At 45.0% G+C, this 24,102-nt stretch overlaps 1 protein-coding gene across 1 annotated transcript in view; it reads left to right on the forward strand.

The window, feature by feature from the left end:
* ARHGEF38 (Rho guanine nucleotide exchange factor 38) overlaps positions 1-24,102 on the forward strand; it is a 120,756-nt gene that overhangs the window by 67,323 nt on the left and 29,331 nt on the right. The window contains exons 5-7 of the mRNA XM_040420492.1: positions 17,165-17,182; positions 20,398-20,597; positions 22,844-22,974. Of these exons, the coding sequence (XP_040276426.1) occupies positions 17,165-17,182; positions 20,398-20,597; positions 22,844-22,974 (349 nt within the window). The remainder of the gene's footprint in view (positions 1-17,164; positions 17,183-20,397; positions 20,598-22,843; positions 22,975-24,102) is intronic.

The raw sequence follows: 24,102 nt of genomic DNA on the forward strand, positions 1-24,102 counted from the left end.
TGGGGATGTTACAAGGCTTAGAAGTTTAGAAGCAAATTTTGAAATTTTCAGAAATCTTCAAAATCCCACTTTTTATGGACCAGTTCAGGTTTGAAGTCATATTGTGAGGCTTAGATAATAGAAACCTCCCAAAAATGACCCCATTCTAGAAACTACACCACCCCTCAAGGTATTCAAAACTGTTTTTTCAAACTTTGTTAACCCTTTAGGTGTTCCACAAGAGTTAATGGCAGATGGAGAAACAATTTTGAAATTTATATTTTTTGGAAAATTTTCCAATATAATCAATTTTTTCCAGGAGTAAAACAAGGGTTAACTGCCAAACAACACTCAAAATGGGTTGCCCTGATTCTGTAGTTTGCAAAAACACCCCATATGTGGTCGTAAACTACTGTTTGGCCGAACGGTAGCACATAGAAGGAGGGGAACACCATATGGGTTTTGGAAGGCAGATTTGGCAGGACTGGTTTTGTTTATACCATGTCCCATTTGAAGCCCCCTGTTGCACCCCTAGAATAGAAATTTCAAAAAAGTGACTCCATCTAAGAAAGTACACCCCTCAAGGTATTCAAAACTGGGTTTACAAACTTTGTTAACCCTTTAGGTGTTCCACAAGAGTTAATGGCAGATGGAGAAACAATTTTGAAATTTCTATTTTTTGGAAAATTTTCCAATATAATCAATTTTTTCCAGGAGTAAAACAAGGGTTAACTGCCAAACAACACTCAAAATGGGTTGCCCTGATTCTGTAGTTTGCAAAAACACCCCATATGTGGTCGTAAACTACTGTTTGGCCGAACGGTAGCACATAGAAGGAGGGGAACACCATATGGGTTTTGGAAGGCAGATTTGGTAGGACTGGTTTTGTTTATACCATGTCCCATTTGAAGCCCCCTGTTGCACCCCTAGAATAGAAATTTCAAAAAAGTGACTCCATCTAAGAAAGTACACCCCTCAAGGTATTCAAAACTGGGTTTACAAACTTTGTTAACCCTTTAGGTGTTCCACAAGAGTTAATGGCAGATGGAGAAACAATTTTGAAATTTCTATTTTTTGGAAAATTTTCCAATATAATCAATTTTTTCCAGGAGTAAAACAAGGGTTAACTGCCAAACAACACTCAAAATGGGTTGCCCTGATTCTGTAGTTTGCAAAAACACCCCATATGTGGTCGTAAACTACTGTTTGGCCGAACGGTAGCACATAGAAGGAGGGGAACACCATATGGGTTTTGGAAGGCAGATTTGGCAGGACTGGTTTTGTTTATACCATGTCCCATTTGAAGCCCCCTGTTGCACCCCTAGAATAGAAATTTCAAAAAAGTGACTCCATCTAAGAAAGTACACCCCTCAAGGTATTCAAAACTGGGTTTACAAACTTTGTTAACCCTTTAGGTGTTCCACAAGAGTTAATGGCAGATGGAGAAACAATTTTGAAATTTCTATTTTTTGGAAAATTTTCCAATATAATCAATTTTTTCCAGGAGTAAAACAAGGGTTAACTGCCAAACAACACTCAAAATGGGTTGCCCTGATTCTGTAGTTTGCAAAAACACCCCATATGTGGTCGTAAACTACTGTTTGGCCGAACGGTAGCACATAGAAGGAGGGGAACACCATATGGGTTTTGGAAGGCAGATTTGGCAGGACTGGTTTTGTTTATACCATGTCCCATTTGAAGCCCCCTGTTGCACCCCTAGAATAGAAATTTCAAAAAAGTGACTCCATCTAAGAAAGTACACCCCTCAAGGTATTCAAAACTGGGTTTACAAACTTTGTTAACCCTTTAGGTGTTCCACAAGAGTTAATGGCAGATGGAGAAACAATTTTGAAATTTATATTTTTTGGAAAATTTTCCAATATAATCAATTTTTTCCAGGAGTAAAACAAGGGTTAACTGCCAAACAACACTCAAAATGGGTTGCCCTGATTCTGTAGTTTTCATAAACACCCCATATGTGGTTGTAAACTACTGTTTGGCCGAACGGTAGCACATAGAAGGAGGGGAACACCATATGGGTTTTGGAAGGCAGATTTGGCAGGACTGGTTTTGTTTATACCATGTCCCATTTGAAGCCCCCTGTTGCACCCCTAGAATAGAAATTTCAAAAAAGTGACTCCATCTAAGAAAGTACACCCCTCAAGGTATTCAAAACTGGGTTTACAAACTTTGTTAACCCTTTAGGTGTTCCACAAGAGTTAATGGCAGATGGAGAAACAATTTTGAAATTTCTATTTTTTGGAAAATTTTCCAATATAATCAATTTTTTCCAGGAGTAAAACAAGGGTTAACTGCCAAACAACACTCAAAATGGGTTGCCCTGATTCTGTAGTTTGCAAAAACACCCCATATGTGGTCGTAAACTACTGTTTGGCCGAACGGTAGCACATAGAAGGAGGGGAACACCATATGGGTTTTGGAAGGCAGATTTGGCAGGACTGGTTTTGTTTATACCATGTCCCATTTGAAGCCCCCTGTTGCACCCCTAGAATAGAAATTTCAAAAAAGTGACTCCATCTAAGAAAGTACACCCCTCAAGGTATTCAAAACTGGGTTTACAAACTTTGTTAACCCTTTAGGTGTTCCACAAGAGTTAATGGCAGATGGAGAAACAATTTTGAAATTTCTATTTTTTGGAAAATTTTCCAATATAATCAATTTTTTCCAGGAGTAAAACAAGGGTTAACTGCCAAACAACACTCAAAATGGGTTGCCCTGATTCTGTAGTTTGCAAAAACACCCCATATGTGGTCGTAAACTACTATTTGGCTAAACGGCAGGACATAGAAGAAGGGGAACGTCATTTTTGGAAGGCAGATTTTGCTGGACTGGTTTATTGACACCATGTACCCTTTCAAGCCCCCTGATGCACCCCTAGAGTAGAAACTCCATAAAAGTGACCCCATCTAGGAAACTACGGGATAAGGTGGTTGTTGTTTTGGGACTATTTTTGGGGTAAATTTGATTTTTGGTTGCTCTATATTAGTCTTTTTTGAGGCAATGTAACAAAAAAATGTAATTCTAAAATTGTTTCTACATTCACTATTTGGTTTTGTGGAACACCTAAAGGGTTAACATAGTTTGTAAAGTAACTTTTGAATACCTTGAGGGGTGTAGTTTCTTAGATGGGGTCACTTTTTTGGAGTTTCTAGTCTAGGCTACATCAGGGGGGGCTTCTAATGGGACATGGTGTCAAAAAAAAAACTGTCCATCAAAATCTGCCTTCCAGAAACCATATGGAGTTCCCTTCGTTCTATGCCCTGCCGTGCGGCTATATAACCATTTACGACCACATATGGGGTGTTTCTGCAAACTACAGAATCGGGGCAATAAATATTTAGTTTTGTTTGGCTGTTAACCCTTGCTTTATTACCGGCAAAATGGATTCAAATTGAAATTTTGTCCAAAAATTGGTGTTTTGGCACAGTTTTTATTTTATATTTTTAACACCGTTCATCCGAGGCGTTTGGTCAAAAGTTATTTTTATAGCGACGACTTTTACGCACGCGACGATGCCCAATATGTATGGCTCTCAGACTTTGGAGACACTAAGCAGGCATCCTAAAACTGCGGCCCTCCAGATATTGTAAAACTACAATTCCCACCATGCCCTGCTGATGGCTGTAGGTTGTCTGGGCATGCTGGGAGTTATAGTTTTACAACATCTGGAGGGCCGCAGTTTGAGGATGCCTGCTCTAAAACTAATATTTTTTGGGGAAAGAAAAATTGTTTCCGTGTCTCCAAAGTCTGAGAGCCATAGTGTTTTATGTTCTCTAGTGGACTGTTGAGGATTATAAAAATTTAGTACTCCATGGAAGTGTGATACTCCCTGAAGCAATTGATAATGCAGAGGCCCGGATGATCGGGGCAAGTGTCACATTGAGTAGTGGTGTCCTTCCGTATCCCCCTCTTGTGACACACTCTGCACTTTTTTTGGGTTCGTCCCTTCTTTCCAGTATGGGGGACCACACCTGGAAAGTGTTGGCCAGGGACGATCCGGGCGCCTCCAATTCCCGAGGTACTCCGGCCTGCTCTTTCCCGGTCCGAAAAGATCAGGTCTTTGAGGACTGCCTCATAGAACTGGAGGAATGTCCCTGTGCTGCCAGCGCTTCGGGATAGTACAAAAGAGTTGTACATGGCAACCTGTACCAAGTAGACCGCAACTTTTTTGTACCATGCCCGGGTTTTGCGCATGGCGTTATATGGCGTGAGGACTTGATCAGAGAGATCAACTCCTCCCATATACCGATTGTAGTCGACGATACAATCGGGCTTGAGGACCGTTGCCGCGGTACCTCGCACAGGGACAGGGGTGGTGCCGTTACCGTGGATTGTGGACAGCATAAGGACATCCCTCTTGTCCTTATACCTGACCAGCAACAGGTTTCCACTGGTAAGGGCACGGGTCTCACCCCTGGGGATAGGTACCTGGAGGGGGTAGGCAGGGAGGCCGCGTTGATTTTTCCGCACGGTCCCACAAGCGAACGTGGATCTGGCGGCAAGGGACCTGAACAAGGGAATGCTGGTATAAAAGTTATCCACGTACAAGTGGTAACCATTATCCAGCAGTGGGTACATAAGGTCCCACACGAGTTTCCCGCTAACACCCAGAGTGGGGGGACATTCTGGGGGTTCAATACGGGAATCTCGCCCCTCGTACACACGAAATTTGTAAGTGTACCCTGAGGCACTCTCACAAATTTTGTATAGCTTCACGCCATACCTCGCCCGCTTTGTGGGAATGTATTGGCGGAAACTGAGTCTCCCCTTGAACGCAACGAGAGACTCATCAACCGCGACCTCCCTTCCAGGTACGTAGGCCTGCTGAAATGTGGCCCCAAAGTGATCGATGACCGGCCGTATCTTATACAGCCGGTCATAGGCAGGATCACTTCGGGGGGGACATGCTGCATTATCGGAATAATGCAGACATTTCCGGATGGCCTCAAACCGGTGACGTATCATGACCATACTGTACAGTGGGGTCTGGTATAGGACGTCCCCACTCCAGTATTGCCTGACACTGGGTTTTTGGACTAGACCCATATGCAGCACGAGGCCCCAAAATGTCCTCATTTCGGCTGCACTGACCGGCGTCCAGCCACCGGGTCTAGCCAAAACTGAGCCTGGGTTTTGAGCGACGAACTGTTGGGCGTACAGATTCGTCTGCTCCACCATCAAATTCACCAGTGAGTTACTGAAAAAAAAACTAAAATAGTCTATTTCAGTAAACCCCACTGTGGGAATCTGGATTCCAGGATTGCCAGCAAAATCCGGAATCTCAGGCTCAAAGTCCACTGGGGGACACCAGCTAAGTTCATCGGCAGGGGGCTCCGGTGGACTTATTTGGTGGGCCGGGAAACCAGTACGAACCCCAGGGCGGCTCGTACTAGGGTGGGCCACAGGATCCCTAGCATGTGGGGCCCCTGGCTCCGCCTGGCGGCGTCTCCGCCGCCTTGGTGGCTCATCGTCATCAGATGATGATGAGGAGGATGCGGATGACAAAAGGAATGTGGGGTCATCCTCATCCTCACTGGGGCTCTCAGAGTCGGAGGCAATCTGGGCGTATGCCTCCTCGGCCGAGAACATCCGGTGGGCCATGGGTGTGTGTGCGTGTAGGTGTGCGTGTGTGGCAAACTTTATTATATGTGCGTGTGTGTGGGGGCAACGGGTGTTCGCGTACTAAAAAGTCCAGGCAAAAAAATGGGCAAGTGTTAGAAAAAAAAAAAGTTAAAACTTGCTGATCAGCGGTACAACGCTGATCAGCGGTCGGTGGGGTGGTGGGGCGGGCGATGCGCTAACAGTGGACGGACGCTAAAAAGTGCCGGCCAGTCAGCGCACGCAGAAAAAAAAAAGTGGTGGTGAGTGGGGGGTGGGGGGTGCTGGTGGGGGGTGGGTGGGGGGGGGAGGCAGGTGGGGGGGGGGAAGTGGCTGGTGGGGGGTGGGTGGGGGGGCAAGTGGCAGGAGGGGTCTGGGTTAGGGTTAGATGGAAGTTTGGAAGTTTGGAATAAAAGTACTTTTTTTTTTTTTTTTTCTAACTTACTTTTCCCTTCTTTCCCTGCCTAACGGTGCCTCTCCCTCACTGACCCTAACCTACCTGGGTGGCGATGGGTGCAGGAGGGTGATGGATTCCGATTAGGGGGACACAGGAGCTGGTGCTGGACGATGCTGCACGGTCAGGGTGCTGGACAGGAAGAGGAGGGGAGAGAGGAGCGCAGGAAGTTTGAATCTCGCGCCTCTCTCCCCTGCACCAATCAGCACCCTGGACAGCGGCATTCAGCACCAGGGCCAGCACCGCCTCTCCAAATCCTCGGACTGCGATAGGTGGTGTATAATTACGCCACCGATCGCAGTCTTTTTCCGGTTCATCGGGTCACAGGACACCCGAATGGACCGGAAACGCAGAAAACCGCAGGTCTGAATTGACCTGCGGTTTTCTGCGATCGCCGATACGGGGGGGTCAAATGACCCCCCCCTGCATTGTTACGGGATGCCGGCTGAATGATTTCAGCCGAAATCCCGTTCCGATTAACCCCTGCGGCGCCGGAGTTCCGATTTTAAGTCAGGACATACCGGTACGTCCTCGGTCCTTAAGGACTCGGGAAATAGGGCGTACCGGTACGTCCTAGGTCCTTAAGGACTCGGGAAATAGGGCGTACCGGTACGTCCTAGGTCCTTAAGGGGTTAAATTGCAAAACGTGCAAATGGAACGTAGAAGAGAATATATGTCAGAGACTTTGACCTAGTGATTTTTTTTTTTACCTATTATTTATTTTTTATTTTTTATTACTTACAGTTTGCAGTGATGATTACTTTTTTGCTAACCTAGTGCTTCAGGTTACAGGAGCCTCCATCGACGCTAATTTGCACTGGCCTGATTACACAGGACGATTGCTTCAGCAGTCATTCCTCACCTCATTATGTTATATTCATTATCGGCAGCACATCTCTAATTACACTGGAAGATGTGCTGACAATAATCGGTCATCTTTCATCCTGATGACAGAAGCCCATCAGATGACAAACAAGCCTTTGCTCGTTCACTGGCTGCTCGACGGCTCGATTATACGAGCCAGTTATTGGGAATGAACGTTTCTATAAATGCTTCTTCTCGATAATTTGCCCAATTATCTTGCAATCTAATTGGGGCTTTACTCCGGCCTCCTTCAGCCTTATCATATAGACATGAAAGTCTATATTCTGAATCATTTTGCTAGCGTGCTTTGTGCACATACATTGGATGGTAACAGTGATCTTGCTTGAATGCCATCAGAGACTGTCGTCATGTGAACATTAGTGATGAGTGGCAGGGGTCATATTCAAATTCATGATATCTCGCAAATATTTTGTAGAATATTCATCAGATATTCGTGAATTCGTATATTCGTTAGATTCTACATTCTTTTATTTTACGCGAAAGTCGGCAAGGTAATGATTGCGTAATATGCAAATATTGCGTGCTCAATACAAACGTGGGTCAAAAACGAATATATAGCACTATAGAATATAGTGCTATATATTAGTTTTTAGAATATTCGTCATTTTTTCCATCTGAGCACATGATTCCTCCCTGCTTCTTGTTTGTGGGCCAATAAGTCACTGGCCCACAAGCAACTTAAGCAGGGAGGAATCATGACTTCAGATGGAAAAAAATGACGAATATTCGAAAAAACAAATATATAGCACTTTATTCAATATAGTGCTATATATTTGATTTTTAGAGTATTGGTAATTTTTTTCCATCTGAAGTGAACACATGATTCTTACCTGCTTCTTGCTTGTGGGCCAATGATGTCATTGGCCCACAAGCAAGAAGCAGGGAGGAATCATGTGTTGAGATGGAAAAAAAATTACGAATATTCGTCATTACGAATATATAGCACTATATTCTAAATATTTGCGAATTCTTGAAGTGCCGATATTCGCAAATTAAATTCGAATATTCGCGCTCAACACTAGTGAAAATCAGCAACCTTTTCACAGACATGTCCCATACAGAGCATTTTATATAATGCATCTTGTCAATCTCTTTCAGCATCTGCTCATTTTAAATCAATTTCAACTGTGACATAATTGTGTAGGTAGCATTAATAAGCTTTACGTATTGCAATAATTTTTTATGATTAGGATTGGAAGTTCCGTGTGATATTTTAATCAAAGGTTAATATAATCTTTGTTCCTTAAAGGGGTTGTCCCACAAAAAATATTCTACAGTTTTCAAACCATCACCTGCATCTGAATTCTTTTGTAATTGAATTTAATTAAAACGTTAGCATAGCCACTGAGTTATTCAATGATATGTATCTGTATAGCGCCACCTGTTCTTTGTTCTTTATCTTATTTCTTTGTCTGGCTCACTGAGATGGTCACACATGCTCAGTTTCATCCTTCAACTGCCTCCTGAGCTGTGATAGGGAGAGCTGAGACACGCCCCCTTTGCTGAAGGAGAAAAGACACTCCCTTTGAGCTGTCAATTGATAAAAATCTAGCAGAGCAATGAATGTGGAGATCTCTGGATCCATGTGAGGTACAGGGCTGGTTCTAGCTTTGTTACAAAGAGACTGTCATGTGCTATATGATATTGGGATTTTCATTTTTTACAGTAGTCATGGGATAACCCCCTACCGCTATATGTAATGCTCCACTAGGGGGCATTACAACTCTCTTTGCCCCATCACCATCTCCTAGGCTTAATCTAATGCCATCATGTGTATTTATTCCAAATCCTGCACAATGTGTATCTCTATTTCCATGTAAATGTTATTTTCAAGTGTAATGTGCCTGGTTTACCAGCAGATGGCGGCAATATTGGCAGAGCTAGTTTTCCTGGAATGGAACTTGCTATCCATTCTAGCCCTCTCTCCTGGGCGAGCTTGCAGAATACAGTTGAGTCTACCCCCTGTAAGGGGAAGGCTGTGTTCCAGACGGCAGACCACTGTCTGCTCTGCTGGGCTCTGAGGCCTAAGCTAAGTGCCTTCAGAGTCGGAGTAAAGATTTTCTGGATAAAGACAAAGATAAAGATACAGATCACAATAAAGACAGACTCAGAATACAGAAAGCTAAGTTGCAGCCTACAGCAGAAAGCAGAAAGGAAAAAGTTCCTATTTAATCCAGCCAGCATAGCAGAGCTGGAAGAGTACAGATGTGGCAAAGCTGATTGTGTTTGTACAGATGTAGAAGAGTTGATTGTGTTTGTCTTCCAAAACCTGCTGATAACCAAGATAAAGTTGGCAGATTATTTTCTGATGAAAGTTTATTCAAGTAAAGCTGTTAACTACTGCAATACCAGTCTGGACTCAATTTCTTCTGTAAATCCCTCAACGGTTAACCCTATTATCACTGCTTCGGATGGCCACGCTTGGGGTCCAGATATCCAAGTAGGAGCACTGTGACTAGTGCAAAGCCGCACCTAAGGGGACACTATAGGCAACCCTTACACCACTCTGGCATTCCTACACCTGGGTACTACATAGGGGGACTTAGTCCCTCGTTGCTGAAATGCAACTGGCGTCACGAAAAACTCTAAAAAACTAACATAACACCATAGAAAAGACCCCATATATCATTCATGTTCTCATCATTCTCCCTGTCAGCAAATGCAGGCAGGTTCACAACAGCCTGATTAAGTAGGTACATTATGCTGATGGATTTTTAGCTTGTAAAGGCTCTGAAACAATAAGGCCCTCCTAAGGTTCAGCAGAAGACAACCTCCATTTGGTGCTGACTCTGAAGCCAATCATTTGCTTTGATTCTAAGGGGTTATTCACAATTAACCTACTGAGCACCCGAGCACAATGGAAGTCAATGGGAGAACCCGAGCATTAAACCAGGCACCCCCTGCTCTGAAGAGGGGAGGGTGTCTGGTTCATATTAAAAGGACAGAAATTGATGGAAACACCACTGAAATGATTCGGGAACAGCATGGGGAGGATGTCTGGATGCATCTTGGACTCCCAGGTCGCTGCTGGGAACAATGTTGTCCGAGTAGTATGCCACTTTTACAGACTGACAATAATACGCACCAAAACGAAGATAAAATAGATTTTAGATGGAGGAAATATTGTTAGGAAACATTCTTTCCTGTATATTTACTTGTATATAAAGTGCAAGTGCTGCCAAAAGAGGCACTCCGATACAACCTGTATATCACATAAAGGAGGGCCTCATTCACATTGTGGTACAATTGTTCAGGTAGTGTGACTCCTACAATCATAAAGCCTATGCACTAAGGGAAAGGGCTTCCAAAAATTACAAGGAACCGGCACTCCAATACACCCTTTATTACACATAAAGGAGGGCATCATACACACCCTTGAAAAATTATGATTGCTGGTGACCCTCAAAAACATTAGGGGCAAGGGCCTGCTGGTGACCTTCTAAAACATTAGGGGTGAGGGCTTGCTGCTAATCTGACCATCTAAAATTTTGTGGGCGAGGGCCTGCTGCCGAGCTGACATCTAAAAAATTTTGTGGGTGAGGGCCTGCTGCCGAGCTGACCATCTAAAAACATTATGGGTGAGGGCCTGCTGGTGACCCTCTAAAACATTATGGGTGAGGGCCCGCTGCTGAGCTGACCCTCTAAAACATTAGGAGCGAGGGCAGCCTAATAAGCATGTTGATATGATGGAGGAGAAGGACGAGAAAAGGGAGATTGAACTATATACTCTTTTTAGTAGTGGAAGGGGTGCATGGGAAAACAGTGCATTCAATACACCATAAAAGCCCACATTTAGAGTGCCTTTATGCTCAGCCGCTTTCCTCTGGTGGAGTAGATAGGTCAGGGGCAATCCAGGCCTTGTTCATTTTTATAAGAGTCAACCGATCAGCATTTTCAGTTGACAGGCGGATGCGCTTATCAGTTATTATGCCCCCAGCAGCACTAAATACACGCTCTGACAAAATTCTGGCGGCGGGGCAGTCCAGCACCTCCAAGGCGTATAGCGCCAGTTCGTGCCACGTGTCCAGCTTGGACACCCAATAGTTGTAAGGCACACAGGAATCACTGAGGACGATGACAGAGTCTGCTACGTACTTCTTCACCATCTTCCAAAATGTTCCCCTCCATGTGACACTAGGCCGCGCATCAGGGTGAGGGTGCTGGCGGGGTGGCATAAAACTGTCCCAGGCCTTGGAGAGTGTTGCCCTGCCTCTGTTTGAACTGCTGTGTGTTCCCCTCATCGCCCCTCCTCGGTTGGCCAAGGAACTACGTAATCTGCAGCCAGCGTTGTCAGCTGGAAATTTTTGGATCAATTTTTCCACAAGGACCTTCTGGTATTGCACCATTTTGCTCGTCCTCTCCACCACAGGAATGAGAGATAAGAAGTTCTCTTTGTAGCGGGGGTCGAGAAGGGTGAACAACCAGTAATCGGTGTTGGCCAAAATGCGTACAACCCGAGGGTCACGGGAAAGGCAGCCTAACATAAAGTCAGCCATGTGTGCCAGAGTCCCAACAGGCAAGACTTCGCTGTCCTCATCAGGAGGATGACTCTCAATCTCCTCATCCTCTTCTACGCATCCACGCTGAACAGATGGAATAAAACTTCCATGGGTACTACCCTCTGTAGCGGAGGCAACCGTCTCCTGCTCCTCCTCCTCCTCATCATCCAATTCACGCTGAGAAGACGAACTGAGGGTGTTCTGGCTATCGCCCTGTGTACTTTTTTCCCTCATTTCCACCTCTTCCACATGCAAAGCATCCGCCTTAATTGTGAGCAGCGAGCGTTTGAGTAGACACAGAAGTGTGATGGTTACACTGATAATAGCGTTATCACCGCTCACCATTTGTGTTAAATCCTCAAAGTTGCGTAAGACCTCACAGAGGTCAGACATCAATGCCCAGTCGTCGCTTGTGAAGAGCGGAAGCTGACTGGAAAGGCGACCACCATGTTGCAGCTGGTATTCCACTACTGCTCTCTGCTGCTCACAAAGCCTGGCCAACATGTCGAACGTGGAGTTCCAGCGCGTGCTCACGTCGCACAACAGTCGGTGAGCTGGCAATTGCAAGCACTGCTGCAGAGTTGCCAGACCGGCGGAAGCTGTCAATGACTTGCGGAAATGGGCATACAAGCGGGGCACCTTCACCAGTAGCTCAGGCAAATTGGGGTAGGTTTTGAGAAACCGCTGAACCACTAGGTTGAACACGTGGGCTAGGCATGGAATGTGTGTGAGCTTGCCAAGCTCCAAATCCGCCACCAAGTTACGGCCATTATCAGACCCAACCATGCAGATCAGTTTAAGCACAGCCTGTTGCCGCTTCCCCACTGCAGTGCTACACTGCTTCCAGCTACTGACTGATGTCTGACTGGTGCTGCAAGATGAAAATTCAGAGGTGGAAGTGGAGGAGGAGGCAGAGGAGGAGAAGGGGTGGTTGCAGCCACTAACGTAGGTGGTGGCGGAAACGCTGATGGAAGTAGGGCCCGCAATGCTTGGCGTCGGTAGCACCTGTGCCATCCCAGGGTATGACTCGCTCCCGGCCTCCACAACGTTCACCCAGTGGGCCATCAGGGAATTGTAGCATCCCTGGCCAAAAGCACTTGTCCATGTGTCAGTCGTTAAGTGGATTCCCAATAACTGCGTTGGTCATGGCACGGGTGATGTTACGGGACACATGCTGGTGTAAGGCTGGGACTGCACACCGTGAAAAATATTGGCGGCTGGGGACATAGTACCGCGGGACAGCTGCCGCCATCAGGCTGTGGAAAGCCTCAGTGTCCACAAGCCTAAATGGCAACATTTCCAGGGCCAGCAATTTGGAAAGGTGCACATTTAGTGCTATGGCCTGTGGGTGGGTGGCTGGGTATTTGCACTTTTGTTCAAAGGCCTGGGGTATAGACATCTATATGCTGGGACACAGAAGTGGATGTGCTAGCTGATGGTGCATGTGAAGGTCCAGGTGCAGGGCGGGAGGCATCCAGGCCTGCGTCTTGGACAGGGGATTAGCCAGCACGTAACACAGGGGAAGAGGAGGCAGTGGTGTGACCCGCAGACACTGGTTGTGGACCCAGGCGTTCGGCCCACCTATTAGGGTGCTTTGATGCCATGTGGCGTATCATGCTGGTGGTGGTGAGGTTGCTATTGTTCAAGCCCCTGCTCATTTTGGTACAATTCTTTTATCATCCGCACTTTCATCAAAAAAGCACCAGACTGTGGAACACCTACCCCTTGGCAAGGGAGATTGCCGCAAGGCGGTGCTCCGGGGAACAGTTGCGGGCCTGTTTGGTGTGGCCCGCCTTCTCCCTTTTGCCACCCCACCGCCTCTTCCAGCCTGTTGCGGTGCTGCGAATCCCTCCCCCTCTGTACTGATGTCCTTGCTCGGCTTGCCACCTTCCCAGGTTGGGTCAGTGACTTCATCTCCCAGCACCTCCTCTTCCACTTCCTCACTCTGGTCATCCTCCTGACTTGTTGACCTAACAACAACCTCAGTTATTGACAACTGTGTCTCATCCTCATCATGAACCTCTTAAGACACTAATTGCGGTTGACTTATTGGCAACTGTGTCTCATCATCATCATCCACCTCGTGAAACACAAATTGACGTTCCCCAAAAACATCTTCTTCTGACTGTGGATGCTCCAGAGTTTGGGAATCAGGGCACAAGATCTCCTCATGTCCCTCTTCAAAGCGGGCTTGGCGAGAGGCCCAAATTATGGAATGGCGATGAAAACAGCTCCTCGGAATATCCGAGTGTGCAATCACTTGTTTGCCAAGACTCTCCATGGTGGGTGGAAGGAGTATCAGGATGAGGATTCTGTTGACCAGACTCTTGGCTACTGAGACTGGACTTTGTGGAAGACAGGGTGGTGCTTAACCGACTGGAAGCATTATCTGCTGCAATCCAACCGACCACCTGGTCGCACTGGTCTGACTTCGAGAGTGGTGTCCTGCGCCGCCCTGCAAACTGGGACATGAAGCTAGGTATCGTGGATGAGTGTGTTTCTTGTGCTCTGGCAGCAGGCTAAGTTTCACCGTGCCCAGGGCCACGGCCCTTGCGTGCACCATCAGCAGCACGGCCACTGCCCCGTCCCTTACTGCTTGCCTTGCGCATATTAAATGGTATATATCCTTGCAAGTATGTCACACGTACAGTAGCGCAGGTTTTGTAAGTGTATGCGCAAATAAAGTACACAGAATGTCACAGATATTTTTAGGATGCGCACACGTTAAACAGGAGGTATAGCGCAAGTAACATCGCAGTCACCACTGCCTAATAAAAAATTACACTGAATGAATGTCACTGATATTTAGGATGTGCACACGTTAAACAGGAGGTATAGCGCAGGCAATGTCGCTGTCCCCACCGCCTAATAAAAAATTACACAGAATTAATGTCACTGATATTTAGGTTGCACAAACGTTATACAGGAGGTATAGCGCAAGTAATGTCGCTGTCACCACCGCCTAATAAAAAATTACACTGAATGAATGTCACTGAAATTTCGGATACGCAAACGTTATACATGAGATGTAGCGCAGGTAATTTAACTGTCCGCAGTGGACACCGTCTACGGAAAAAGTACCCTGGATGTCACAGATATTTTTAGGCTGCGCACATGTTACACAGGAGATGTAGCGCAGATAATGTCGCTGTCACCAGCGGTGAAAAAAATTACACTGAATGTCACTGATATTTCGGATGCGCTAGCGTTATACTGGAGATGTAGCGCAGGTAATGTCGCTGCCACCAGCAGCAAAAAAATTTGACTGAATGTCACTGATATTTTGGATACGCAAACGTTATACAGGAGATGTAGCGCAGGTAATTTAACTGTCCACAGTGGACACCGTGTACGGAAAAAGTACCCTGGAGGTCACTGATATTTTTAGGCTGCGCACACGTTAGACAGGAGATGTAGCGCAGATAATGTTGCTGTCTGCAGCGGCCAAACAATTGCAAGCTTTTTAGCGCAGGTTGCGCTAAAAATATATATTGTTGCCAGATACAACAAGGACTTTTGTGTCTCTAACAATTTTTAGCAATTTAGCGCAGGTTGCGCAAAAAATATATATTGCTGCCACACACAATAGTCCTTAAAAGGACTTTTGGGTCTATAACAAGTATAAAAACAAAAATATTGCTATTTCAATCCCTACACTATCTCTCCCTTCTGCTCTCCAGCTCTCCCTGACTAATACTGAGACGAACACGTGTCATCGGGTGCTATATAACACCCAATGACGCGTTCCGGTCAGCCAATCACTGTAATGGCAGTAACCAACATGGCTACGGCATTACAGTGAAGGGCAGTACTTACCAGCACGTTTTTTGGCTGCGTAGCAGCCAACAAATCTGCGGGGAGGAGACTCGAGCATCACACTCGAGCACACGCGGTATTCGGCCGAACCCCGCGATGTGCCGAGCATGCTTGCCCAACACTAATACTTACATGAATAAAATATTCATTTAGATTCTTGCTTTCTACTATCTTATCTGTTTTTATGCTTATACTGATGGGTGTGAATCGTAATATTTCCAGGCACCATCCGTTGTCTAGAAGAGTAAGTGCTGTGTGACAAGGCAAAATTCCCCTAAAAGTTTTGATTTCAGAAAACCAGTGAGTCACTCACTGCGGTTAATTAGGTGCAAGATATTGATCAAGAGATATACATCATTATGGGAAATATTTCTTAGCCTACTGTTATAGGAAGAGTCCTGTTTTAAAACGATTTAAATGTAGAATGTGGTACACTGTGCTCCGTCTGTGCTCAGCCTACCATGGTCTCTATGGGATTACATGATTTTAATATGTTTTTCAGAAGGTTATGTGCAGAGCCACGTGCATTTGAAACCCCTGTAGCTCAGCACCAACAACATTGACTGCTTGGAGTCATATAATAATCATGCTTATTATTTATTGTTATCACATCAATAATACTCTCTTTTTGAATATACCATAATTTTTTGTACACTGTTCTATAGGATGATGTCAGTCATTGATCGTATGTAAAAATATACAACCTCATAGGATCTAACAGGTGTACAGTACATTTTCCACTACTTTACTATAAAGAGAATGTATCATCAGAAAATCACCTATTGTTTAAATTAAGTTTTTAATATTTTTTTTTCTATGTCACTATCTATAATTGAAAACAATTCTGTAAGTTTTCACACAGATCACCAAGCCTAATAATATGCTGACACTTGCTTTTCTGGTTCACAGGATCAACCACTGAAAATAGGTGATGGTCACAGCTTAACTACTCCCCATCGCTGCACAATGACAATATAGCATGTTTAGAAAACCTTCCCATTGACAATCAATATCTTCTGTTTATTGTGCCTATGTGGCTGTTGTAAAGCATATCTCTAAATGCTGTTAAAGGGCTTCTGTCACCCCCCAAAAAATCGAGCTTTTAAAATATGCAAATGACTTCACTACCAGCAAGTAGGGCGTCTACTTGCTGGTATCCGCCGCGTCCTCCTTTTAAAAAACCGCCCCCTCCTCCAGTTTATTGACAGGGCCAGCGAGCGCTCTCCTTCTCCGGCTGGCCCTGTCAGCATTTCAAATCCCGCGCCTGCGCCTTACGTATCTTCATTCGGCGCATGTGCTCTGAAAGAAGGACGCTCGCTTCCTCAGCACTTCCTCAGTGCGCCTGCGCCGATGACGTCTTCTCTTTCGGGTTTAGAGGTGACGTCATTGGTGCAGGCGCACTGAGGGAGTGCTGAGGAAGCGAGCATCCTTCTCTCAGAGCGCCTGCGCCGAATGAAGACACGTAAGGCGCATGCGTGGGATTTGAAATGCTGACAGGGCCAGCCAGAGGAGGAGAGCGCTCGCTGGCCCTGTCAATCAACTAGAGGAGGGGGCATTTTTTTAAAAGGAGGATGCGGCGGCTACCAGCAAGTAGACTCCCTACTTGCTGGTAGTGAAGTCATTTGCATATTTTAAAAGCTCGATTTTTAATGAAACGAAGCCACAGAACAAGGTAAGAGCCCTATATAGGGAATAGTCGTCCAATAAGGATTTTAATATGCCCAAAAATGAAAAATGATTTTGGGGGATGACAGAAGCCCTTTAAGAAAAACTCGGCCACAATGGTTGTCACCATAATTTTGTTAGAATGCATGTTTGTATTTGACATAACATCTTTATATTGTCTCTACATCTTTTACTGATAGAAAGCTTTTTAACCTAATTCTATTCATTTTCTCTCTTTAATCCACAGAAAAATATACGGAGAGCAGTAAGTATTTTTATACAACATTTTCAGTAACACATTTTACATCTGATAGCATTAAGGTTGTAGTCACACGAGTGAGTTTTGCTGTGGTTTTTGTTGCAGCAGTTTTGCAAAAGCATGAATCCTCACCCTCAAAACACTGCAGTTTTTGATTACCAGTTTGTATTAATTTCTGAAAAAATGCACCAAAAGAAGCACGTTTTTTGCGGAACGGAACAGCTGGCTCCTGATAGAACAGTACTATCCTTGTCCGTTATGTGGACAATAATAGGACACGTTCTATCTTTGAATGGAACGGAAAAACGAAAATACGGAAACGGAATGCATACGAAGTACATTCCGGTTTTTTTGCGAACCCATTGAAATGAATGGTTCCGTGTATGGACCATATACGGAACGCAAAAAACGGAACGGAAACGAAAAAAAAAAGTTCATGTGCAAGAGGCCTTTATTTGAGGTTGCTCCAATTCTCAGCCTGGTAACGAATTTTAAATTAAAACAAAAACTAACTTTATTGCGGATTCAGTACTAAAATATGGGTCAGTACAGCCCACCTAAAGCGTCAAATGCAGGCTAGGGTGCAATAGTTAATCAGAGGTATGTCTATAAATATTCCCCTCAGTCCTATTACTCCCCATAAGGTGTAAGGATACACTAACAGTGTGTCAGCCCGGTAGTTTTCCACACTGGTCTACACCTCAGCTACGTATTAGCTGCTACAAAGAGCAGCAATCACGACCAGCCATGCTAGTAAACAGCCCAGTATATATCAGTGAGGTTTTAGGCAGTAAGTCAGCGCTCTGTATTATGTTTTACAGCAGCGCTCACTTAGGCCTCATGCACACCGTGGCCGTATTGCGGCCCGCAAACTTGAATAGTTCCGCAAACCGGAGCTGCGGTGCGGAACGGAAGCACGGAACCACACGGAAGCACTACGGGGTGCTTCCGTGGTTTCTGTCCATGCCTCCGCACTGCAAAAAAAAATAGAACATGTTCTATTTTTTTGCGGTGCGGACGGATCACTGACCCATTCAAGTTGAATGCGTCTCTATCCGTCCCAGCCGCCGCACGGACGTTGCCCATGCATTGGGGACAGCAAATTGTGGTCCCCAATTCACGGAACGGCGTGTGCATGAGGCCTTAGTAATAGTGTTACTGACGTAAGGTGCCGATATTTGCCCTACACACTATCACCCTGCCTGTGGAATACTATCTACTAGATGGTGGTTGACCATGTCCACTCAGCATGGGAACCTAATAGCTTCTCAACGCGTTTCTACTGAGGGGGTAATTCCCCTGTGTTATCAGGAGCAGATATTAATAATGGCTGCAAAGACAGAAAGTGCTATCTGGCGCTGATGGTGTGCGGACAGCATTTATCCGGCACTGGAATGGCTGTATGCGCCAGCTTCAACTGCAGGCTTAAATGCCCAATGCCCAATTTGGAGTGTGGGCGGGTTAATCACTCCGGCCCCAGAGGCTGGCTAGTCACTGTATCAGATAACAGCCGGGGGAAGCGCTCGAGTAGCGCTCGCAGGTAAGCAGGGGAAAATTAAAAGGCGGCCGTATACATATACTCTGAAATTACACATTGGTACGCGAAATGAGGGCAGGCTCAGAGAGGGTGAATACAACAGAAGAAAATAAAAAAATTACCCAGTGACATTTGTTCTAGCGCCGATGGTAGAGCTCTTACATCACAGTAGTATGATGTCCCTAAGTCAGTGATGGTCAATTATGACACATATAAGGCCAATGACATGGGACATGTCGGAAAGATGGTGTACCCAAGGTGCTTCATATCACCGTGCACATTAGAAGTTAATATTGATGCTAATACGTCCCATTTACCAGGGGCACTACATCCAACTCCATATAGATTAGTAAGTCCCCGCTATTCAAATAGGGACATATAAAACACATGGACCAGGGCCTCACGGAGACCCTCTGAAGTCACACCCAGAACGTGACCATTAAATAAAACATGCAAATGAAATTGCGTCATTCAGTTCCTTATCCACTGTGGCTCTTTGCGCAAAAGGGTTATGTCAATATCACCTCCCCATGGAGATCTCTTGACACTCTCTATGCCCTGGAACCTGACCTCTTTCGGGGGTCCTCCTTTGTGAGCTCAACGACTCAGAAGGAGTATTCCATCAAATCCTTCATTAACTTTAATACCAAGGGTGTTATCTACCTGTTGACCTGCCAATGTGGCATACAAAATGTGGGGAAGGCCAAACGTGAGTTGAGACGAAGGATTGGTGAGCATCTGTCTGACATCAGAAATGGAAAAGACACCCCAATCGCACAACATGTTGGTGACCAGCACAATGGTAATACGAAAGAGGTCAGGTTCCAGGTCCTGTTGTCTTACAGTTAATTCAGCGCTTGAATGGGTTCCGCGATCCATCTGTTCCGCAACAAGATAGGACAAGTTCTATCTTTTTGTGGAACAGATAACATGGAACGGAACCCCACGAAAGCACTCCGTAGTGCTTCCGTTCCGTGGTTCCGTTCCACACTGCATCTCCAGATTTGCGGAACAAGTGAATGGGTCTGCATCCGTGATGCGGAATGCACACGGCCGGTGTCCCGTGTATTGCGGACCAGCCGTATGCGGGCCCGGACACACGGTCGCGTGCAAGAGGCGTTAGTGTATCCTTACATCTTATGGGGAGCAATAGGGTTGAGGGGAATATTTATAGATATACCTCTGATTAACTATCGCACCCTAGCCTGCATTTGATGCTTTAGGTGGGCTGTACTGACCCAGATTTTAGTATTGAATCCGCACTAAAGTTAGTTTTTTATTTTATTTTAACGTTCGTTACCAGGCTGAGAATTAATGACAATTGTAAACGTCTATTTTTCACACTGATTTATCCTGTTAGATATTTGAAGTTGCTTCACCCTTGAGCTTGAGGGGGCTCAAAAGGACCCTCTGCCCCATATCAAAAGACTAATACTATAACTCATCTGTAATATCAGTTGGGCTATGTTATCGATTTTGCATTGTAACCCAGGAGTTTCTAATTTCCCCCTTTCTAGGCACCCATCATATTAATAACTCAACCAGTGTAATATGTCACTGCTATAGCGAAGCAATCTCATAGAACTGTACTGCCTAGTTTATATTGATGTCTAATTTTCTTATTGTCTTAAAATACAGTATATTGATGCTCGGTGTAACACGCAGACCTATTTTCATCCCATAGAGGCAAACCAAATCTGCTAGACATGGGATCTCTGATGATTAAGCCAATCCAGAGAGTAATGAAATATCCCCTGTTGCTTTGTGAACTGCTGAACTCCACTCCCTCATGTCACCCGGACTACAAGACGCTACAGGAAGCCTTCGCAGCGATCAAAGACATTAACGGCAACATCAACGAGCTGAAGAGGAGGAAGGATTTAGGTACGGTAAACGGCAATATACATTACACATGGGGCATTTCCACAACTCTGTTTATGTCTATACATAAAAGGTATACAGATATTCCAACTGTGCTGTGTTACAAGTAGCAGCCTGCTCCAATGATAGGGTTCTAAAAGAGGTTCTGCAGCAGCTGGTACATCTTTTATGAATTAAACTTCTCCAACATCTTCACAGCATGGGGTGGGGATTCATGTCAGTTATTAGTTGAAAACTGACATATAAATGCAGGGACCTGTTGCAGATTGACAAAGAAGAGATTGTAGATTGCAGTGACGTTGGGGTGGATTTTGCCTTTCTGGGGGCCCAAGCAAAATTATATCTGGAGGCCCCTATGGCACCACTAAGCTCCACCATGTTGCACAGCTAAGCTCTGCCCCAAGGCACTGCTAATATAGTGACCCCTTATGTGCCCCCCACATGGTATAATGCTCCCTTATGGGCCTCCAACACAGTTTGATGCCACTTATGTGCATGCAAACAGTATGATGCCCCCTGCTATGCCCCTATATGTTCCCCTGAAACAATATATTGCCCTGGATGTTCCCCTCTTACAGTATAATGCTGACCACGTGTGCCCCTCATACATTAAATTCCCCGCTGCTGTTCTCCTCATACCATATAACGCCCCTATATGTGCCCCTGAAACAATATATTGCCCTGGATGTGCCCCCCTTACAGTATAATGCTGACCACGTGTGCCCCCTGCTGTTCTCCTCATACCATATAATGCCCCTTACATGTAGCCGTTATACAGTGTAATGCAACCTGCTGAGCCCCCCACATAGGGCATACTCACCTGGCGTATGTTCCCACGAGGTACAAATCATATCTTTCACTGCAGCAAGGTGCAGCTTGTGGCTCTATATTTTACCATTATATTCAACGTAGGACTGAGCGATTATGATCTAAATCAAAATTAGGATTAATTGAACATTTTACCTCGATAATGATTAATTAACGATTATTTAGTTAATGATGTGCAGAGCAGATGGTGGCAGACTCCTCTTTCTGTTTTCATTGTGGTGGGCAGCAATTTCTCTGGTATGCATGGCGGTGCGCTGGATGGTGCCAATGCTGTGCATGCCAGGGAAGCAATGAAACTTGGACAACGTATCACTGGCACAGCTCCTTTTAATGGAGTGCCATCAGTCTCTAGAGAACATGATTCAATTAAACTAAGCTGGGAGTCTCATCTGTCAGTGGAAGGGCAACATAGACACATGTGCTTCACCCTTTCGGAAACAGCAGCTAGATATGGTATGAGTACTTCCACCAGCTTGAGCTTAAATGACAGTACCACCTGGCCTTGAAGGAGACAACCCAGTGTAAGGACGCCGGGAGTTCCACCTTTCTATAGACGGGAATGTATTCAGCTATAGTGTACTATAGAGGAGATGGGATACTTACAGGCCGATGTGACAGTACTACCACCACCATCCTGAGTACCACCTGTCCCTGGAAGACAAAACGATTTCAATGGCAGCTAGGAGTACCACCCTTCTATGCAAGGCAATATACTCAGCTGTGTATAATATACTATATAGAAAATGGAATGTCTCCAGCAGAGATATTACAGGACTACCACCCCGCCATCTTGAGCAGCGTATATATATGTATAAAAAAAAGTTTATTGTAACTAATTTTGTGCCATTACATTTTTGTAATTACTAAATAAAAGGATACTTTTGCTTTAAGCCTTAAAAACAGACAGGAAACCGTATAATACTGTATGGTGGCATATAGCGCTAAATCTGTAGATAGGGTTTTTAATCAGAGAAAATCCTTCCATTGACAACAGTTCTACCTGCTGGCTCACTTTTACAGTTTCTTCTTTCCATACAGCAGGTCAGTCTGAAAGAAGAAACAGATATGCTACAGAGACCCCCAACTATCATATGGTATACTGCCATTTATGATACTGGGTGCAACTTGCTGCAGCCCCTATCACTATACTCCTGGTTCCACTGCCAAATATACACAGATGTCACAAGCATCTTTATTTTTAATCTGGCCACCATTAAACCCTGACACGATAGCTTCATAATAGTGTCTGTGGTCATTCCTGAAGTCTTCTGCCAAAAAATGGGGAACCTTTGATTTATCAATTGATTTGTCATCCAGGCTATGTTTTGACATCGATGTCAATATAACATTATAGAAGCAGCTTGCCCTTTAACATCTATGTAGTAATATTTGATGCCTTTTGATATCTGATATTTTTTCAGTGTTGAAGTACAGGAGGGCTGATGAAGAAGAATCTCTGAAAGACAAATTTTCCAGGCTCAGTATTCACTCAATTACAAAGAAGTCAAAGAGAGTGACCAGCCACCTGAAGATACTGACTGGTAGAGAACAGGCATGTACCACTTCCACTGATAGTTTTTAGACCAAGCATGTATATCACAACTAAGGATGGGTTCACACTAGAGTTAGGTATTCCGTTATGGCTTTCCGTTATAACATGGTTATAACGGAAAATAACAGAATCCATAAGATGGAAGGATGGATCCATTCTTCTGCCTATAGACTTGTATTATGACGGAATACAAAACGAAAGCCTTTAATAGAAGTCTATGGGAAAGCATAACGGATCCGTCTGGGTCCCGTTATTCAAGACGGAAAACAAAGTCCTGTCATCCTGTGGGCGGTTGGTTTGTTCCTCCTTGACGCATCAGCACGTCATCTTGCGAAGCGCGAGATTTCCTGTGAACGCGCGCACACAGGAGCGCGCGTTCATATGACCGGAAGGTAAACGAGCTGATCTACAGCCTGCCAGAGGCGATCATTCGCTGGCAGGCTGTAGATGCGATTTTTTAAACCCCTGAAAGGTATATCAGTCGCTGTTTTGTTAACAGCGTCTGATATACCTGCTACCTGGACCTCTGGTGGTGCCTTTTGCTTGGATCGACCATCAGAGGACACAGGCAGCTCTGTAAGTAGCACCAATCACCACACTACACTACACCCCCCCCTGTCACTTATTAACCCCTTATTAACCCCTGATCACCCCATATAGACTCCCTGATCACCCCCCTGTCATTAATCACCCCCCTGTAAGGCTCCATTAAGACGTCCGTATGTGTTTTGCGGATCCGCAAAACACGGACACCGGCAATGTGCTTTCCGCATTTTGCCGATCCGCACATTGCCAGAACTATATAGAAAATGCCTTTTCTTGTTCGCAATTGCGGACAAGAATAGGACATGTTCTATAGGCTCTCCAAAAAACGCAGTGTTCGCCCGATCAGGCCTGATCTTGTGCGCACACTTGCGTTCAGTCCGCCCCACCGCAGTGGAAGAATTTTTTTTTTCTGATCACTGCAAAAACACCGTAAAATCGCTGCAGCGCTATAAAGATCACTTTTGAGGGGCATGGTGAGTTCATAGAAGAATATATTTTTTTGGCACAAGTTAGCGGAAATTGTTTTTTTTTTTTTTCTTACAAAGTCTCATATTACACTAACTTGTGACAAAAAATAAAATC

The sequence above is a fragment of the Bufo bufo genome, chromosome 2 (genome assembly GCF_905171765.1).
Source record: "Bufo bufo chromosome 2, aBufBuf1.1, whole genome shotgun sequence".
Lineage (NCBI taxonomy): Eukaryota > Metazoa > Chordata > Amphibia > Anura > Bufonidae > Bufo > Bufo bufo.